Raw genomic sequence first — 19,401 nt, forward strand, 5'->3', positions numbered from 1 at the left:
ATTAAAAGATCTTACTTTATGTCATAAAAGAAACAAGATACCAAAGGATACTTCAAGAGTGTCGGGAATTCGCGAACCATACTAAAGTGCGTAATTCGGCTTAAAATGCACATCTGTAAGTAAATTTTCTTGGAGTACCAATACTCAAGTTTGGTTCTTTATTATAGCATAATGCCATACGTGCACTTGAAATGCAGCTAACAGTTGAAACCAGCCAATAGTGTTTCAAATAAATTGACTGCCTCAGTTGAAAGGATTAATGAAAGCCAAATCTCTTTAGCAAACCAGCAAAAATAACTTCATTGTTCTGTAAGGCGATTAATGCTTGACTGTCAAAGGTGGAAATAAAATCTGGAACTATAAACATGTTTTAGCCTGCCGTAATTATGCGAACGTATTTTAATTCATTTGATAGCTCCCGGCCACAAAAATCCGTTTTTTTTAATCATTTAACGTGAGAGCAATAAACGAAGAGGAAACAACAAAATCACTGAACGTAAACACAGGTCACGTGGAGACGACCCACCTCCCCACCACAACTCGGACTGCTCTGTGCATCAGCCCCAGATCTACGATATTTCCGAAACCAGAAGCGGGAGAAGGTACTACTCATACGCGACTCAACTGCGCATGCGCAAGAGCCCGCCCGCAACTGCTCAAACGAATCTAATTTAAACAGTTGTCACGTCACGCTCATCGGAGGCAATGTGTTGTTATAAAGTATTGCATAGTGTTCCTAAAGCCTTTGACACACTTTACTGTTGGCAGACGCTTGTATGAATACTTTTTTGTTGTTGAATACGGCGCATTTCCTGTGCAACTTAAGTTTTATTTTCGTTTTTTTTTTTTCCCTCACGTTCATGTTTTGTTGCTGCAGTATCATTCTGCAGTAGTGGGATACAATAATATCCTTTGTTAGAGTATTGGTTCTTACCAGTCAAAATCACAAAAATTTAACTGAAAACTAAAACAATGAAAAATTCCCAGAATTCTAAAAAATTCCCGGGTTTTTCCCGGATCGTATACACCCTGAACGGTGGCACAGAACTCTGAAAGCAGCACTGATGTGTCAAGAGAGGTCGACTGAAGCGTTACCATAAGTGGTGTTAGGCCTACGAATAGCTCACAAACCTGAAATTGGTGTGTCAGTGGCCGAGATGGTTTACACCGAACCACTACAGATTCCAGCAGACCATTTAGTACCAACATGTCAAAGTCAGAGGACTTCATGCAGTGGGTGAAGCAACTAAAACGTCATTGCACAAATATCATTGCCTACCTGCCATGGCACCCATAAGGTGTTTCTACATGAAGAATTGTATGATTGCTGTCATGTAATGTTATAAACAGACTCAGCCGACTTGTCCTTACAACAGGCTCATACTGGCCCTTTTCATATGCTGGGAAGAGACAAGCACACCATAGACATACTGTACAATGGTGTTTCAATGAAGGTATTAACTGAAAGTGTCAATCCAGCACGGTTTTTACCAATGCCGACCTAAGATGCTGATGTGTGCATCAAAACACAGAATGAACCACTGGAAACAAGACCCGAGACATCAAGAACGCACAAGAGCCACCTGTTGGATTGAATTCAAGTATCAAGGCATCCCAGGGGCTCTGCACTTTTTAAGGGTCAGGGGGCCTGTGTGGCAGTGATTACTGTTCCGTGTACTTTCGCAATGTGATGTCGGAGTGCGTGAGGTGTTTCTTTAGTGTATATTGTTTTTTATCTTTGCCATCATGATACATAATTTCTTAGTATCTGTTGATTCTTCTTGTTGTTAAATAATTTTGGGAGGATTTTAACTAATAAAGAGTTTCATTCATTCACTATACACTACGCATATTCTATTTAAGTAACGTAGGTACACGCCTACAGTACATTTCTCTTGCAATATTTATTTAACCTACATGAAGCTTTCTGGTAACTTTGCAGCTCTCTGCTATGTCTTTCATTGCAACCTTCCTTTGTGTGTGTGTGTGTGTGTGTGTGGAGGGGGGGGGGGAGGGGGAGGGGCCATTGAGTCTATTGGCCCTGTACATCTTAAAAAATAATTCATTTATCCTTACCTGTTGTTATCTTGGAGAACGCTAGATTTTTCCCCCATTTACTATTCTCAAAATTCTACAGTATTAGGCATCAAGCAAGTGTGATGTATAGAAAGTGAATGTAGTCAGAAAGCTACTAAAACAGCACCACATCAAAAGGGGTGTTAGTGCATGGACACCTGGCCAAGGGACAATCAAAATAACTGGATGCAACAGATGTTTTGGTGCTAAAGCTCACAGCAAACAGAGTTGCACTGGAACTCCTTGGGTTCGATGAACCATCACAGCCTACTACTGACTACTGCACCCTAGTCAAGACCAACACTTAGTTTACCACATGTTCTTCCTGTAATTTACATGTAAGGTGCATCACTGAAACTAGTTTGCCTTAACGATAGTCACACACCTGCCTGGAAACAAGAGGTTTAGGGTCGAATACCAGTAAGATCATGGATTTTTTAGTCTGCATTTTAACCTAGCCTTCACCTCTCAATGATATGAGTTGCTTGAAACAACTGGTTTGGATTCCACATTAAATTGTAGGTCCCCTTTCCATGGCTAGAAAACTGGGCTAGGTTAGAAACTCACAAATCGCCGAAGTGGTGTTCAATTGAAAGACACACCAGGCCATCGAGCCACACAAAATAATAATAATATAATTATTATTATGTACTGCTAGATACAGACCATGTCTAGAATTTTCTGTAACTTAAAGCCTTCAGTTGTACGCGCCCATGTTCTTGCAGTCTTTTCCTCATGTGTTTCACCCGCATTCTAATACTCCAACATCTATGTCTTCTATTCTCTCTCTGAATTCTGCAAAGAAATTTGATGGTCCAGCTTCCACACCCACCCACCTCCTCTTCTTTTTCATTAGTCATGATTACACCTTTCCTTACAGTATGTTCCCTGATACATTTCTTTGTTTTCCCATCAGTCCTAGTAATTTCTTACATAGATTTTTCCATTTACTGCTGAGCATCTATAGGTGGTTTAATGGTTTATTCACTACAGGGCTATGTCTTACTACCATTTGTTAGAAATGATGATAAAATCCCATTATACACTTTTAATTTCAGACAGCATTCTTGGCTGTTTTTACTCTACTGTTTTTTCTTTTGAAGTCCATCCCATCATCATTTTCAGTTGCACTAAATACAGTACTGGTTTTGCAGCTTCCTTTAAATCTTACGATTTTCCTTTCATTATATGTTATTAATGAGTTTTGGAACTACCACAAAACTTGCTCTCTGAAGGTCTCATATCACTTGTAATGTGTCACATTAACGTATTCCTCTTTTGTACTCCAATTTTATAGCTCTGAAAACTTCCCCTGATACTATTAAGGGTAGTTTTTGGTCATTTGGACCTCCTCCTCTGACCCCTCTTGCAGTGCTAAAGGTATATGCTGATGAAGTCTAACTGAAGATGTAGCATTGTTACATATATTCTTCCATATCATTTCACAACTGGCTGAATATGTAACATACTTCTATTTCTCCATACCTGTATACGAAGGGAGTCCAATATACAGGGTGAGGCAGCTAAGTCATAACACCCCTTGTATCTCCCCAACCGTAATAGATACAAAGATGCCGTTTGGACAGTGAATTGCAGGGACAGGGGCTACTTGAATACATCACATTACATGTTTGTGCTATTTTTTATTACAGATATATGAGGCCATCTTTTGTTTTTTTTTAAATGGAAACCTATGTTAAATTTTAGCGTAATATGATGGGTTTAAAAAGACAGTTTCAAATATGTGTATATCATAATATTTAGGGGAATAGTTTATGAGACACAGAGATGTTCTCGTATCATGTTTGTCCTTCGAAGCAGCGTTGTCCAATGCGACCTTTCCTATTGTGTAGATTACATGGTAAATGTTGCAAGTCCGTCCTTATACAAACACGTCCATTTACCCTACAGTAGTAATACATACTGCGAAATTTTGTGCAAAAATTAACTGATGATGTCGCGCAAATATTATTCAGTTATTTGACAACTGTGATACCTAAATAGTAGACAACATACAGTATTAAAATACTACAAAATGTTAATAAATCTTAAGTAACAGAAATATGAATGTAAATGAGGCGGCCCTTATTGGTCACAATTATTTCGTATGTATTTGTTTTTTATTTGAAAATATTTACTACTGATCACAATACGAAGCAAATACACACAAAGATGCAAAATACATACTTTACATGATACAAAACTTTACTGAAGCATGTGCTCAAATTTCTTCCCCTCCGCTGCAATGCACATTTGTAGTCGCTGTTCGAATGATTTGTGAACAGCTGCGAGGGTGTCACATGAGATATGAGCACGCTTCAATGATATGTTGCTTCATATCGTTTGGCGTAGTTGGTATTTGAGCATATACTTTATGTTTGATTGCTCCCCACAGAAAAAAAAAATCAAGAGGGGTCAGATCGGGAGACCAGGCTGGCCTCTTCACTTCAGCATGTCATCCTATCCAACAATCTGGAAACTTTTCATTTAACAGCTCTGTAACCACAAGGGAAGAGTCAGCAAGACAGCCGTCATGATTGAACCACATGCACTTATGCATAGTTAGTGGTACTTCTTCCAGCAATATGGGCAGAACGTTTCGCAGGAACTGTGCATAGTTATTGCCATTTAGTATACCCGGAATGATGTACAGCCCCACAATGACATTTCTGATGATGCCACACCACACGTTAACACGCCACAGTTGCTGATGCTGTACCTGCCAATGAGGCACATATGCAAATTCACATTACCATGGTTGGTGAAAGTCGCTTCATCAGTAAAAAGCACTCACCAAAAAAACGTTGGATCATCTTGTAGGCGCTGCAGAGCAAACCAGCAAAATTCCTAGCGCTGTTCGAAATCCACACCCGAGAGTGCTTGATGTAATGAAAGGTAAAACGGGTGAAATCTATGCTGGCGCAATATACGTAGAACACTTCTCTGACTTATACCACATTCCGAGGCGATACATCGCGATAAACAGTAGGGTCGTTATGTGCAACGCTAGAATGGCCTCTTCATGTCCCTCGCCAGTTGCAGTTTTCTGCCTTGTCCCGTGTATGGCGTTCCATGATCCCAATTCAAGTAGTTTTTTGCAAATACGAGCAAGAAGCTGGCGCATAGGATGCTCACGATCAGGATACAGCTCTCCATATTGCTTTATTGCTCTAACAGCATTTCTTCTGCTTTCACCATACAGTAGAAGCATATCTAACTTTTCTTCATTGGTGTACATGTCTGCTCCAAGAAACTGGGATGGAAATGTGATGTCTCATTACCCCAGCAGCACATTTATACCCTTCTCTCCAGCCACTTTGTGCATCACCTTGGCGGCGTTATCGAGAAGCAGGAAAACAACGCCTTCTCTGTTAAGTACCTCAGTGGTCAACAGGAAAGGTCACACTGGACAACACCGCTTCGAAAGACGAATATGAAATGAGAACATATCTGTGTCTCAAAAACTATTCACCTAAATATTATGATATACACATATTTGAAACAGTCTTTTTACAACCATCATGTTACGCTAAAATTTAACATAGGGTTCCACTTAAAAAAAAAAAAAAAACCAAAGATGGCCTCATATCTCTGTAATAAAAAATAGCACAAACATGAAATGTGATGTATTCAAGTAGCCCCTGTCCTTGCAATTCACTGTCCAAATGGCATCTTTGTATCTATTATGGTTGGGGATATACAAGGGGTTTTATGACATACTGGATGAAGCAGCTAAGTTTCTGTATTTTATAAAAATGATTACATGCAGCATATCATGTTGAAATAATTTCATTGACATTCAACAATGCTTCTATTACTTTTCTGCATAGGTGCCATGTTTTTCCAAGCATTTTTGGAAATTAGACACAAGTTTTCCCAAAACAACAGTGTTGTACAACGTCAGGTTCTGTGCTTGTAACCTGTTGCTCATTGTTGTGACTATCACTGGTGTTGAAATGCTCATCTCCAAGAGGACCTTTCAGTTGTGGGAACTTGTGAAAGTCACTTGCAGAGTGATCTGCTGAATACGGAGGATGCAGGAACACTTCCTAGTCTTGAGTTCACTTAGGTCATTTGAGCTGTATGAGGCCCAGCATTGTCATGAAGGAAGAGAACTTTGCAAGACAGAAGTCCAGGATGTTTTCTTTCGACGGCAGTCCACAGATTCCTCAAGACATTACAATACCTCCCTGCAGCCATTGTGGTGTTGCGAGGCAAGCACTGAATGAGCAAACTCACTCACAGTCCCAAAAGATGGTTGCCATAGCTGCCCTGCTGCATATATGCCTTCGCCATTTCTGGGGCACTTTTGAGATGTTTCTTTCACACTACGCCCTGATGTTTTGTCTCAGGAGTTGAATGATGGACAGGTCTCATACTCAATGATGAGATATTTGAAGAGCAGACCTCTCTGATGCATTTCCAGAAATATACTGGTCAAATCCACCCACTGCTGCTTGTAGACACTGCTCCATGAACGTGTCACACATCTTGCACGGTCTTTGCAGTTGTGAAGATAGTCTGCCTGGATCTTCGCAATGGATGAGCATCCAACTGCAGCCCCTGGAGGTAGCTGCATTGCAATGTTGTAAATGGCAATATGATGATCTTCCTCCAGAATATTGTGAACTGCAATAATGTCATCATAACATGTCACTTAGTGGGGCTCCTTGAGTGATGTTCATTACATACACCTTTTTGCACTTCCAGAAACTGTGGACGCCAACATCCACCAATTAGAACGCTCATACTGCCGTCCCCATAGACAGAATTAAGCCCCTGATGGATACTGACGGCAGATACTTGTTTTCCTGTGAAAAAACAAATCACAGAGCGCAGCTGACAAGTGGATACAATTTGTAGTGGTTAACTCCATGCTAGCTGGCAGCGTGCTGGTAAAATACTGCGATGTGCATCGTAAGCCAGTGTAAGTGTTGTCAGCACATACCAATCGAATTCACCAGCCCTCACATACCATGAGCACAGTTTATTTTGCAGTGAAATGAAATACGGAAACTTTCTTATCAGATGGCCCTCATAATTTCAAAAATTTTACACTGGCAATCAAAACATTTAAATATAGTATTGTTCCACTTTTGGGGCATTGTCTTCTCCCACAGATATTCTGTAAATAATTTTGATGATTTCTACTGTAATCAAAAATATAAACGAAACGGCATGCATAATCAGTCACAAATGTGAGTTTTTATTTAAAACATGATAAAACCATTTGTCACTTAAGAGTGATGTATTGTTTTATACATATTTTATGACTGTATTTCATTCACTATGAACAAAATTAAGTTGTCCTGTATTACTTTGCCTCAAGTGAGAGAAATCACATATTCACAGCCCCTTTTGTTCTGTTTTCTGGGAGGGAGGGGGAGGGGATGGAGGGAGGGAGGGGAAGGAAGGGAGGGTGAAATGCACAGTTAATTTTATTAAATGAACAAGGATTTCCCATAATGTGACAGTCAAGAGCTGTCCAATATTCCACATTTTGTTAAACATAAATGACAGTGTATGCTCCAACTATTCATGTTTTGTAACTCCATTATCTCTTGTTCTTTAAAGCAAAACAATATATTCATTACATAGATTTTTATTTATTTTATTTACAGTAGGAATGTTGTTTTCCTAAATGTGTGGATAAAACAATAATAAAAATATAGAAAAATCAACGCTGGGTGCTTTTAGCAATCTGCTCCTTAAGAACAAGGATGCTCTGCCTCTGTTCTGGGGGCAGCATAGCTATCTGTTCATCTGAAAGCTGCAACACTTGCATGATGAGAGCAGCCTGAAACAATCATACACAAATCACATTTATAAAGAATAGTAAAAGGAAGGTAACCTTGTGAGTATTTCAAGTACACTGCTTGTTAAAATGTACATTATATAATACAACCGAACTATTACTTCTGTCACAATAATTTACTTGACACTACATAAGAAAATGGCAGCTTCCTTGTTTCTTTCTTGGATTTACCCACCTGTAGGTGGGGCAGTTTTTTTTATCCCCAATTAATGCAGCCTCAATAAGACTAATGTTTATATTCCACACTTACCTTATTGTGACTCATCACAGGCCAGATTTTGAACCAGTTCAAAATGAAGTCCTCTGTAGTGACAATATGCAATAACTAGAGAAACGACTATTGTCTCTCTTCACTACGACCTGAGGTTTTCATTTCACAATTGCTTAAGCACTAATGACACTTCTACATTAACTGTAACCTACCTATTACGAATTCTGCCAGTCAAGAAATATTTAGCCACTCACATTAACCATTAAAAGTTTTTTTTTATATCAATGAAAATAATCAGTTTTTGAAAATATAACATAGCTGTAAAGATAGGAAATGTATTCACCAAGTGGTAGCAGAAGAAAACACATATAAAAGTTATGAAAATGTGCAAGCTTAGAGCCAGTGGCTCATCTCCTGGCAGAAGGGCTGAAGGGAAGAAAGAGGGATGAAGCAAAAGGACTGGCGAGGTTTAGGAAATGGACACAGATACAGAAAAGTTTCCCAGAAGACCAAGTCAGAGGATGAGAAGGAAAAACTCTAGAGAGGAGGATTTGGAGTATTATGAGATGGTGGGAGTGATGAAACAGAAGCAGAGAGGGGGAAAAAAAAGAAAATCAAGAAAAATATTGGAAAAATAAAAACATGTAAAAAAATTAAATAATAAAAAAAAAACTGAATGAAAATCATGCGAACAGACAGGGTTTAACAACCGGTAATGAGTGGGTGAGAATTTCTCGAGAGAAAAGTGAACAACATGATAGGAAAAAATTATGATACGAAAAAATTACAACAATAAAAGACAAGAAACAGACAAAAGCTCAAAAACAGAGCAAACAGAGAGGAAGTCATTGGAGAAAATGTAATATACTGTTTTTGGGAAATAAAATAATGCAAAAGATGGCAGTAACAGTTGACCAATGTGGTTTGGTGACAAACACACACACAACAACATGAAAGAACCACCTAGAAGCAAAGCAAGTGGCAAGGATGAAAGTAAAGAAAAGTCGTGTCTAATCTGCAAATAAACTGGTAAGAGACAATTGGAGGGGGAGGGGGGTGGTATTGTAGTGTACACTGAACCACAAACAAAGAGTTATGTGCAAATTTGTAAATAACAATGGATGCATCTAAGCACATGGAAAACAGTACTAGGAAAGATATAGGGGCAACATTTTAGTTAATAATAGATGTACCGATAAACGAATGAGTGAAATAGCATGAAAGGTTGGAAACAGATGACAGTTTGAACACGACAGATGATGACAAAGACTGACAAGGGATTATGTAATAATGAATGATGGCCAGAAGAGCTAATAAATCAATGAAAATAATAAGTTTTTGAAAATATAATGTAATTGATAGATAAAAAAATCTACTATCAAGTGGCAGCAGGAGTCAACATACACAGAAGTTATGGAAACGTTCAAGCTTTCAGAGCCAGCAGTTCCTTCATCTGACAGAAAATTTGTATCAAAATGAAAATTCACTCGTGGAAACTGTAACGTCATGAGACAAACTCGTTGGCCATTACGTACCTTCAGTAGGCAAAGTTCTTAGAACTGCCCGACACACAAAACATTACAAAGTGATTATCCTAGTTTTCGGAACTAATAACTCCTTTCATGGACAGAAAAGAGATACATGTTGTGGATGGCCCAAAAAGGAAGAGCAATTTTCTCAACTCCCAGGATGAGAGGGGCACACCTGTTAGCTTAATAAACAACTTTTTTCAACACTATTTCAGAAATAAGTGTGTAAAAAAGAGTCTTAACTAAAAGCAACAAATTCAATTCAGTCATTCATGGCAGTATACTGTACTTACAAATTCTCACTATCTTTCAGTCTTTTGGGGTGGCTTGCTGTCTGAAATATTTATAGTAATGGATTTCTATTTCTGTTAAAACTTACTTCAACATCTTTCATTCTGAACACAGCTACAAGAGCCCCCTCTAAGTTTTTCCAAATTTTTTCGCAATAAATTGTTTTATTGTTTATCAAACTACTTGCAATTAATATTTGTCCACTTTTGCATGGATTCAAACTGTTTCAAGAAATATTTTTTGCAATCTGAAGTTCATACCCCCAAATACATAGGTGAGAAAGAATTCCAACATTTCCCTGAGGTGATTAAAATTGCTATCCACACATTTTTTTTTTGTTTTGACATAAAGGAGTCAAAGGAGTCATTACGGAATAAATCAGATGAATAGGACAATGACAGATCAATTCAATGTTATTCTGTTGGAGTGCTGCATTATCAGGATGAAGAATGTGATGTTTCCAGTTGTCCCAATTTCATCAATGATTTGTGGCAAGCAAATTATTGTACCCCATTCATCATTAACCTTTTCTTGATCCTTTAAAACAATGGTCACAATATCTCCATCCATAAACAAAACCCCTTTCTTTGTTTCTTTTTGTCCTGGAACATCCAAATAGTCAATTACTACTAGTCTCTGGCTCAAATGAACATAGACAAATATTGTATTTCCTTTGTCAAATCTTTTTTAGCGTTTCCTTAATGCAATTTACACTACCTTTTTTTTAGTTCAAAATACTTTCTGTAGGCATTGTTCCACAGCATCTAAACAATACAAAAAGAGATATCTTAAATTTGCCAAAAGCAGTTATATTAATAATAAGTATCCTTTTTTGTTAGTTTCAATCTTAAATGATCATTAGGTTGACATAAAATGAAATGAAATGATTATATGACATTACTGAATTAAGATACCACCAGCAGTAACACTTTTTTTTTTAAAAAAAAAGCCAGTAATGCCCATCTCAACAGCATCTTATAATAATTATTTGTAAAAATTAAAAGCTGACCCTCAGACTGTGTAAGCAAATTCTCATGTTTTGTCCTGCATGTTGTGCACTGTTTCAGTGAGTAACAAGCATATGAACAGATTAACTTTAAAAAAATAAAAAAAAAATGCGAAGAACCAAAATTTACTGCACTATTAACTTTTTTCCCCTGTTGTTGTCTGAAGTCCAAAGGCTAGTTTAATGCAACTCTCCATATTAGTCATCCTGTCATCTTTATCTCTGCATAACTACACAACCATAATCCAGTTGAGCCTGCTTCCTGCTTACTACAGTCAAGTCAATCTCCCCCTAAAATTTTACCTTCCAGTTCCTTAATGCCCCAGGATGTGTCCTATCAAGCAACCCCGTCTTCTAATCAATTTTTGGCATAAATTTCTTTTCTTCCCAATTTGATTCAGTACCTCTTCATTAGCTCCATGACTACCCATCTACTCTTCAGCATCACATTTCAAAAGACTCTAGTCTCTTTTTGTCTGAAATGTCTATCATCCTTCTGTCACTTGTGTACAAGGCTGCACTCCAGACAAATCCCTTCAGAAAGGACTTCCTAACAAATTTATATTCAATGTAAAAACATTTACCTTTTTCCGGAATGCTTTTCATGCTATTGCCAAACTGTACTTTATACATTCTCTACTTTGCCTATCATCATTTATTTTGTTGCTCAAATAGCAAATCTCATCCACTACTTTCAGTTTTTCATTTCCTAAACTAATTTCCTTGGCATGATCTGATTTAACTTGGCTATGTACCATTACCACTTTTTTATTTTTGTTGATGTTAAACTTATAACCCATTTACTATACATTATCCATTCCATTCAACTGCTTTTTCAAGTTATTTGTCGTCTCACAGAATTATAATGTCACTGGCAAACAAAGTTTTTATTTCTTCTCCCTAATAGCTCCCTTTCCAAATTTATCTTTGATTTCTTTTGCTGCTTGCAAATCATTCATACTGAACAACACTAGAGATAGACTACTACCTAAATAATTATTTGCAGAGTACAGTTTGATTCTGTGATAATCAATCCTACCTTTTCCTGATCTGAAGCTGCTCCTGGTGCACTGCTGGGAGATGCTGTCGATGCAGCAGGAGCGGGTCTTGGGGCTGTCACTGGAGCTACCGGTGCTGGTGGCCTTGGAGCAGCAACGGGTAACGGAGCTGTACCTGCAAAAATGTTTTCTATGGTACATTTAACCCAATTATATGGATTTTTCTACTGTCAACTAAATGTGACTTTATGGCAAATCAAACATGACTTACAGTATAAGGAGAAATTTTAGTTTTGAATAAAGTTATTGCAAAAAAGTTAATAGAAAATTAACAAAACAGATTTATACTGTGCACTGGACTGTTGTTACGCAGAGTAATAGGGGTTGCATATGCTTTTCTAACATTGCTGCAAGTTGAATTTAGTCCACATAATAGGTCTGCTATGCAAGTTCTAACCTATTTTCACATTACATTGTAAGAGAAGTGGTCTTCACCAGCTGCAGAACATCTATACTTTCTCTAGTGGGGAGAGCAAGTATGCTGCTTTCGTTGTACACACTGACACATGGCAAGGAAGCTGTTATGACATTACATGAAGCTTGTGGTTAGATCTAAATCTGTTGACAAAAATCTCTGTTGTTGCAACTTTGAGGGTAAAAGCACAGTCTTTCAGTCTGTATTTTATGTAACCACACAATTTTTCAATGAAGTCCCCTTTTAAGTTAATGCATTTTGTTCAACATATACCCAGCGCGTAGAAGCACGATTTGAGAAGGTCTTCAAAGCACCATTCTATGTAACCTCTATATTGGAGTTCATACATTTCTGAGCTACAAATGTCTTGAAGTATTAGAACAGATGCAAGGCAGAGAATTTTTACTCTGCTGAATACAGTGGATGTTCCTAAAATTTATATTGCTAATCTCTCACTTTTCAGTTTTCCCCACTGCAAATGCACTTTTGTCGGCAGATGCATTATACTGCTAAAAGGTGAACTATCCCCACTTTCTTTCACAATCCAAATATCCAGAAGACATTCATGTATTCTTTGAAACAATAGTATACCACAATCTACTTCCTTCTGAACTGTGTCACTGCTTACATGTTTTGGGACCTAGTTGAACTGATTAACTACAACATGCTATACACCAGTGGTTCCTAACCTTTCTTAGACCATTACCCCGAAGTGCAACTAGACACTGCTAGCACCCCCTCCTCCACACACAACTCCTTCTCACGTTTGAAAACTAATTATCCACAGTGAGGGTAGACACTTGCTACAAAATATGTCCCCTGCATTACTCCTCTCTGTTTGCACTTGCTTGACCTGCACCCTGCAACCCCATTTAAAATGCAGCAGCAGCAGTAATAATAATGATAATAATTTGTACAGCACTACAGTAGCCCTTATGTAGTTACTGCTGTGTCATTCTGTCAATTAAATCATTTATCTCTTTTGAACCTAGTAATGAAGCAATTTCTGGGCTACTGCAGATCGTACCTATAACGTGGAAAAGACATTTTCTTGAGATATTTAGCATTTGTTATGCAGATGTCTTACTTTTATCATCGGCGATGTACAGGAAAAACAACAACACGTGTGTAGCGGGTGGACTGTGGGAGGAACTTGCAACCTGTGTCGCATTGATGCTACTACTTGAGAAAAAGTAATTATTGACAACTTATATAATCAATATTAGAGTCTTATAAAATTGTGGTAAATGGTACTGATGTTTTTAAAATAATTTAGTTTGACTTGTTTAGTTTTTAAGCCACAGAAAATTTCATTTTACCCATCAGGGGATAATTATCCCCAGGTTGGGAACCATTGCTATACACAATATTGATACAAAAATTACCTGTCCGAGGATCCACACGTTCCCTTGGATCTCGTGGAAATCTGTCAGCAACAGTAACTCTTGGGTCACGGGTGAAGCTGTGGATATTTCAACAGTTTTAGAAACAAAACATCAATAGATACATGCACATTTCTTACAGTCTCAAAAATCTCACTCCTACAAAAATACTTGAAACTGTTTGTTCTACAGAGTTTTGTTGGACCATGCCAAAATGAACTTTAAATGCGAAACCAACCTCTCGACTGCATCCACATTTTGAGTGCTGTAACAGATAACAGAACAATCATAATGCATCTCGACACAAAATAAAGACTATTTCACTAGTTACATCACATTAACTTATTAATAAACTGACGTCTTTTATCAATATTTAGTATTATACTACGTTTTGCATGAAAACTGCTCTCACACATATACATCCATGTTTACTATACTTTTAGAAGTGTTGCTTAAACATCAAATAATTTTGTCTGCAGTGGTAAGCAGAGCAATGCCCACTGACAAACTTATTCTTGCACAATATCAATACATATAAAGTAATACGTTTAAGGAATAAAGTGGCAACAACTTGCCAACAGGCAAACAAATGTTGCTAGTTTCTAGATGAATCCTCCTTCAGAGATGTACAGTCAATTAGTGGCTCACTAGCTCCTCCGCACAGACTAGACATCGATCTTTTTCTGTAAGTGCCTGTTGTCAGTCTGATGCCTTCATGGTATACTGTGTACAACAGTGTTACATATGAAGTTTTGGCAGAGCCATTAATGCTTCACCTGCTGTTCAGAAAGTATCAGACAAAGGTTTTACAAAACTGCTGCAGGAAGGACTTGTCTATCCACTGAGACACTTTTAAGATTTCTAATGCTCTGAGTGCCCTCCCTTCACGGTTCCACTAGTGTGATACCTATGTGAGTCTTTGATCAAATACAACCACCAGGAATCAAACTGACTAATTAAAATGGTAAACAATGTATTTAAAATGCAGTTATGTTTTGCTGAAATGCTGACCGAAGTCATTCACAATGAACACACATTGTATTATCTGCTAAAAACTGAACCTATCTTTCATAGCCATCCCTCCAGCAATTGACAAGTAATGGATGCAAGACAGGATACATAAAGTCACCTACAAAAGTCCTCACTGGAATTATTACTGTGTCAGTTATACTGTTTACAGGCTTGGTGAAAGGGGTGACACTTAAAATACTCCCTGGAGGGACACCATTCTCTTGAATAAAATTGCTGAGGTGCGTGTCTCCTATCCGGAAAGAACAACTGTTCTTCATGGAAGGATTGTGTAATGTGCTGGCCAAATGGGTTGCTCAGCCAGCCTGAAAATAAAGACGCTTATCAAGGCCAGCTGAGAAGTGGGTGCATCAATGAGATACAGAGGGAAGAGATGCCAGAGAAGCAATAAAGCTGGAATGCGTTCAGAGAGGCACTACGAACTTAAGTCCGAATGCGTCCCTTCTGCAGCTATGTTATGGCAGAAGTAGGTATTTATTCGTCTTTATCGGAGACCTTATACTCAACTCAAATGCTCTTGTGGCTGGTGTGGTATGATTCATGGAACTGAAAAACTCTTGGTACAGACTTTTTATGGTCTTCAATTGCTCCCTGTGCTTTTGCCTTGGCAACTGTAAAGACTGCTATGTTTCACCTTCACAGTGTCACCTGCCAGCTGCAGGACAACTTTCATCATTTGAACAGGAAATAGGTTGCTTCCTATGGTACTCTGAGGTATAGACATCTCAGCAGCCTGGTGGATCACACTTGTAATAAACTACACCAAGTCCATGGCATCTTCCTTGTGCTCATGTATAGCTACTGAATATACAAATCAAGTTTGCTCTGTTGAGAGCCCATTTTGCTGACTTTCTTTTAGTGTCTCTTCTGTCTGGAACATGTAACTGGAAAGGGAAGTGGTCATCTGAATGATGATTACGTCTGCTTTCTACTCTGCAATTTCTCTCAGGGCAACACACTTTACCAATCTTCCTTTAATTCTTTCAGGTTGAAACATATTTCTCTGAAGCAGAGTCCACAGTTGCCATGAATTTCTTAACCGACTTCACGCCAGCTTCAACTACTGAATTTTAGTTTATTTATATGCTAACATACAATTTCAGCCTTAAACCATTTTCAAGAACGGTGTTAATTTTTTTACAAAAACAAAGTTACCTCATCAATACACACTTCACAGTTAAAAGCAGCGATAAAACGGAACATATATTACACTGTATGCAATAAATTAGCATATACACCGTTGTCCAAAATTAAAACAGCAAATGGAAATTTTGCAAAGACTGCATGTATTTTGTCACCAAACGGTATAAACAGGCGATAGTAAAGTAGGAACAATATAAAGAATACATAATGTAATCAATTACAATATGCATAATGGTAGACAAAAATGTTCTTGGTTTTTTTCAACTTCAAAAACGGATTTGCACACACATTCTGACAACTGATTAATGTGCTCAGGATGAGGTGTGACCTCTCGCACCAATACAGGCCTTACAATGACGGGACATGCTGTGAAAGATGTCATCATCAGTCTTATGTTGAGGCAATAAAGCCCATTCTTCCTGCAGAAATGCTCAAAGTCTTGGAGAGTGGTTGGTGGATGCTGTCGTGATGCACTCTGTCTCCCTAGTGCATTCCGAACATGCTCTATGGGATTCAAATTGGGAGAGTGAGCAGGCCACACCATGCGTGCAATATCTTCTGTTTCCAAAACAACATCTACTACCTGTGCTCTGTGAGATCAAGCATTACCGTCCATCAATACGAAGTCTGGGCCCACAGCAACTCCTAACAATCGTGCGTGAGATCATAAGATCTCCTCACTGTACCTGACAGCAGTTAAAATCACTCTACAATCTAAACTGGGACTCATCTATGAAAAGAACATTGGCACACCGTTTGACCATCCACATGGCATGTTGACGGTTCCACATTAGATGTTCCCATCTGTGAAGACATGCCTGAGGTAAACAGACAGCAAGTCCCCAACAATAAAGGCCATTCTGCTGAAGCCTTCTGTACACTGTTTGCCTCAATGCAACACATCCAGGGGATACTGCAAATTCAGATGCCAGTTACAGTGCAGCACTAAGGCGGTGCCGTCATGCCCTTACTGCCAAACAATGGTCTACTCTTTCTCATACACATGTTGGTTGGCTGGTTTGAATAGGGGGGAAGGGACCAAACTAATAAGTCATCAGTCCATTGTTCCTATTCTAATAATTCCACAAGAGAAAGAATAAAACAGACGACACTCACAGCACAAAACTGGGAGAAAGGGAAAAAAACCACAATAATGACAGAAGGACAATAACCACTACAATAAACAAAATAGGACACAAAAACCAGAAAGAGATGCAAGAAACAGGTGGAAGAGATTAAAACAGGAGAGCAGATGACAGTGGCTGACTGACCACGAGAATAAAAAGGAGAAGCCAGCCACTCTGCAACACATTAAAACCTCCAGCCTAAAAGCACTAGGGTAGAGGACACAGAGGGATAAACAACAAACGCTAAAACTTAGATAGAAAGACAACCCCTCCCCCCTCTTATGCATACAACATAAAACTACATCAGCTGATGAGGCGTTGTCTGCTAAAATTAATGGTAACGAGTTCGGTAACCCGAAGATATTGTCGCAGGGCAGACAAAGTAAGACAGCGCAACAGAGTATGGGCCGCTGTCAACCGGGCGCTGCACTGACACTCGGTTGGGTCTTCACGGTGCAGGAGATAGTCATGGGCCGCCCAAGCGTAGCCAATGCAGAGCTGGCAGAGACCCATAGAGTCCCTGCGATAGGCCTGCATAGAGAACTTCCACACATTCGTAGTCTCCTTTATGGCACTCAGTTTGTTGTGCAAACCAAGGTTACCCCAATTCCATCTCCCAAAGCCTAAAAACCTTGTGGCATAATACTAAATGCAGGTCAGTTTCAGAGATGCCCATTTCCTGAAGCAGTTTCCGCGAAGCCTGTTTGGCCAACCTGTCAGCAAGTTCGTTGCCTAGGATTCCGACGTGTCCTGGGACCCAGACAAACACCACTGAATGACTAGACCATTCCTGGGCATAGATGGACTCCTGGATGGTCACTGCCAAATGATGGCAATGGTAGCACTGGTCAATAGCTTGTAGGCTGCTCAAGGAGTCAGTATGGAAAAGAAACGAGTTGCCAGAGCATGAACGGATGTGCTCAAGTGCACGAGATGTGGCCACCGGCTCTGCAACGAAAACACTGCAGCCATCTGGCAAGGAGTGCTGTTCAATATGTCCTCTGTGAACATAGGCAAAGCCAAGGTGACCATCAGCCATCAAACCGTTCGTGTAAACTACTTCAGAGCCCCGGGACAAGTCAAGAATCGAGAGGAAGGGACAGCAGAGAGCCGCAGGATTAACTGACTCCTTAGTGCCATGAGAAAGGTCCAGATGAAGCTGCGGCCTAGGTTTACACCATGGAGGTGTATGCGAATGGACTTAGAGTAGGGGCGGTAAAGGGAAGGACTCCAGTTCAGACAGAAGGGACTGGACGCGAACCACAATTGTAAGCCCTGACCAGGGCTGCCAATGAGGGGGAGGAACCGCTGTGGTTGGGGAAACAAGATGGTAATTTGGATGCTCAGGAGAACTACGAATGTGTAAACGTAACTGGCGAACAGTTGTACACACCTGATTTGCAATGGAGGGATTCTAGTCTCCACCAGTATGCGGGTCACTAGACTCAATCTAAAAGCTCATGTTACTAGTCTAACTCCGCAGTGCTGCATTGGGTCTAGTAACCGAAATGCTGAGGGTGCCGCCCGCCAAACCATAAACCAGACTCCGATAGTCAAGGTGGGTTGAACAAGGGCTCCGAAGAGCTGCAGCAGTGTAGAGCGATCTGCACCCCAGGTGGTGTTGCTCTGGCACTGGAGGGCATTGAGGTGCCACCAGCATTTCTGCTTAAGCTGACTAAGATGAGGAAGCCAAGTTAAGCGGGCGGTGAAAACTAGTCCTAAGAACTGCTATGTCTCCACTACAGTGAGTGTATCACCATCAAACTAAAGTTCTGGTTCCAGATGAATGGTAAGACACCAACAGAAGTACATGACGCACGACTTTGCGGCTGAAAACTGGAAGCCGTGGGCTAGAGCCCATGACTGTGCCTTGGGATGGCTTCCTGTAGGTGCCACTCAGCAACGGGAGGAGGAGTAGGAACTGAAAAAGTCATCTGCACACAGGGAAGGTGAGATGGACAGCCCTACAGCTGCTGCTAGGCCATTAATGGCCAGTAAAAATAGACACACACTCAATACAGAGCCCTGCAGGACTCCATTCTCCTGGATATGGGGGGAACTATGGGAGGCACCAACTTGGACATGGAAAGTACAGAGTGACAGGAAGTTTTGGATAAAAACTGGGAGCAGAGCGGGCCTCAGAGACCTCACTCATATAACGTGGTAAGGATATGATGTTGCCAGATTGTGTTTCCTTAAATCAAAAAAGACGGCAACCTAGTTCTGGCATCTGCCATCCAAATGGAGACACGAGATTATCAGTGATAGAGCGACCCTGGTGGAAACCGCCGTGGCATGGAGCCATTAGGCTCTGTGACT

General features: G+C 39.6%; 1 protein-coding gene across 2 annotated transcripts in view; it reads right to left on the reverse strand.

Moving 5' to 3' along the window:
- Nucleotides 1–7,662: 7,662 nt before the first annotated feature.
- Nucleotides 7,663–19,401, reverse strand: part of LOC126457114 (cleavage stimulation factor subunit 2 tau variant) — a 91,242-nt gene continuing 79,503 nt past the window's right edge. The window contains exons 6-9 of one of the 2 annotated variants that reach the window (XM_050093163.1): nt 14,022–14,048; nt 13,787–13,863; nt 11,968–12,101; nt 7,663–7,873 (exon numbers count right to left, since the gene is read on the reverse strand). In XM_050093163.1, the coding sequence (XP_049949120.1) occupies nt 7,754–7,873; nt 11,968–12,101; nt 13,787–13,863; nt 14,022–14,048 (358 nt within the window). In that variant the 3' untranslated portion in view covers nt 7,663–7,753. The remainder of the gene's footprint in view (nt 7,874–11,967; nt 12,102–13,786; nt 13,864–14,021; nt 14,049–19,401) is intronic. The other variant, XM_050093164.1, reaches the window with a different exon arrangement.

This window comes from Schistocerca serialis, chromosome 2, assembly GCF_023864345.2.
Source record: "Schistocerca serialis cubense isolate TAMUIC-IGC-003099 chromosome 2, iqSchSeri2.2, whole genome shotgun sequence".
Classification (NCBI taxonomy): domain Eukaryota; kingdom Metazoa; phylum Arthropoda; class Insecta; order Orthoptera; family Acrididae; genus Schistocerca; species Schistocerca serialis.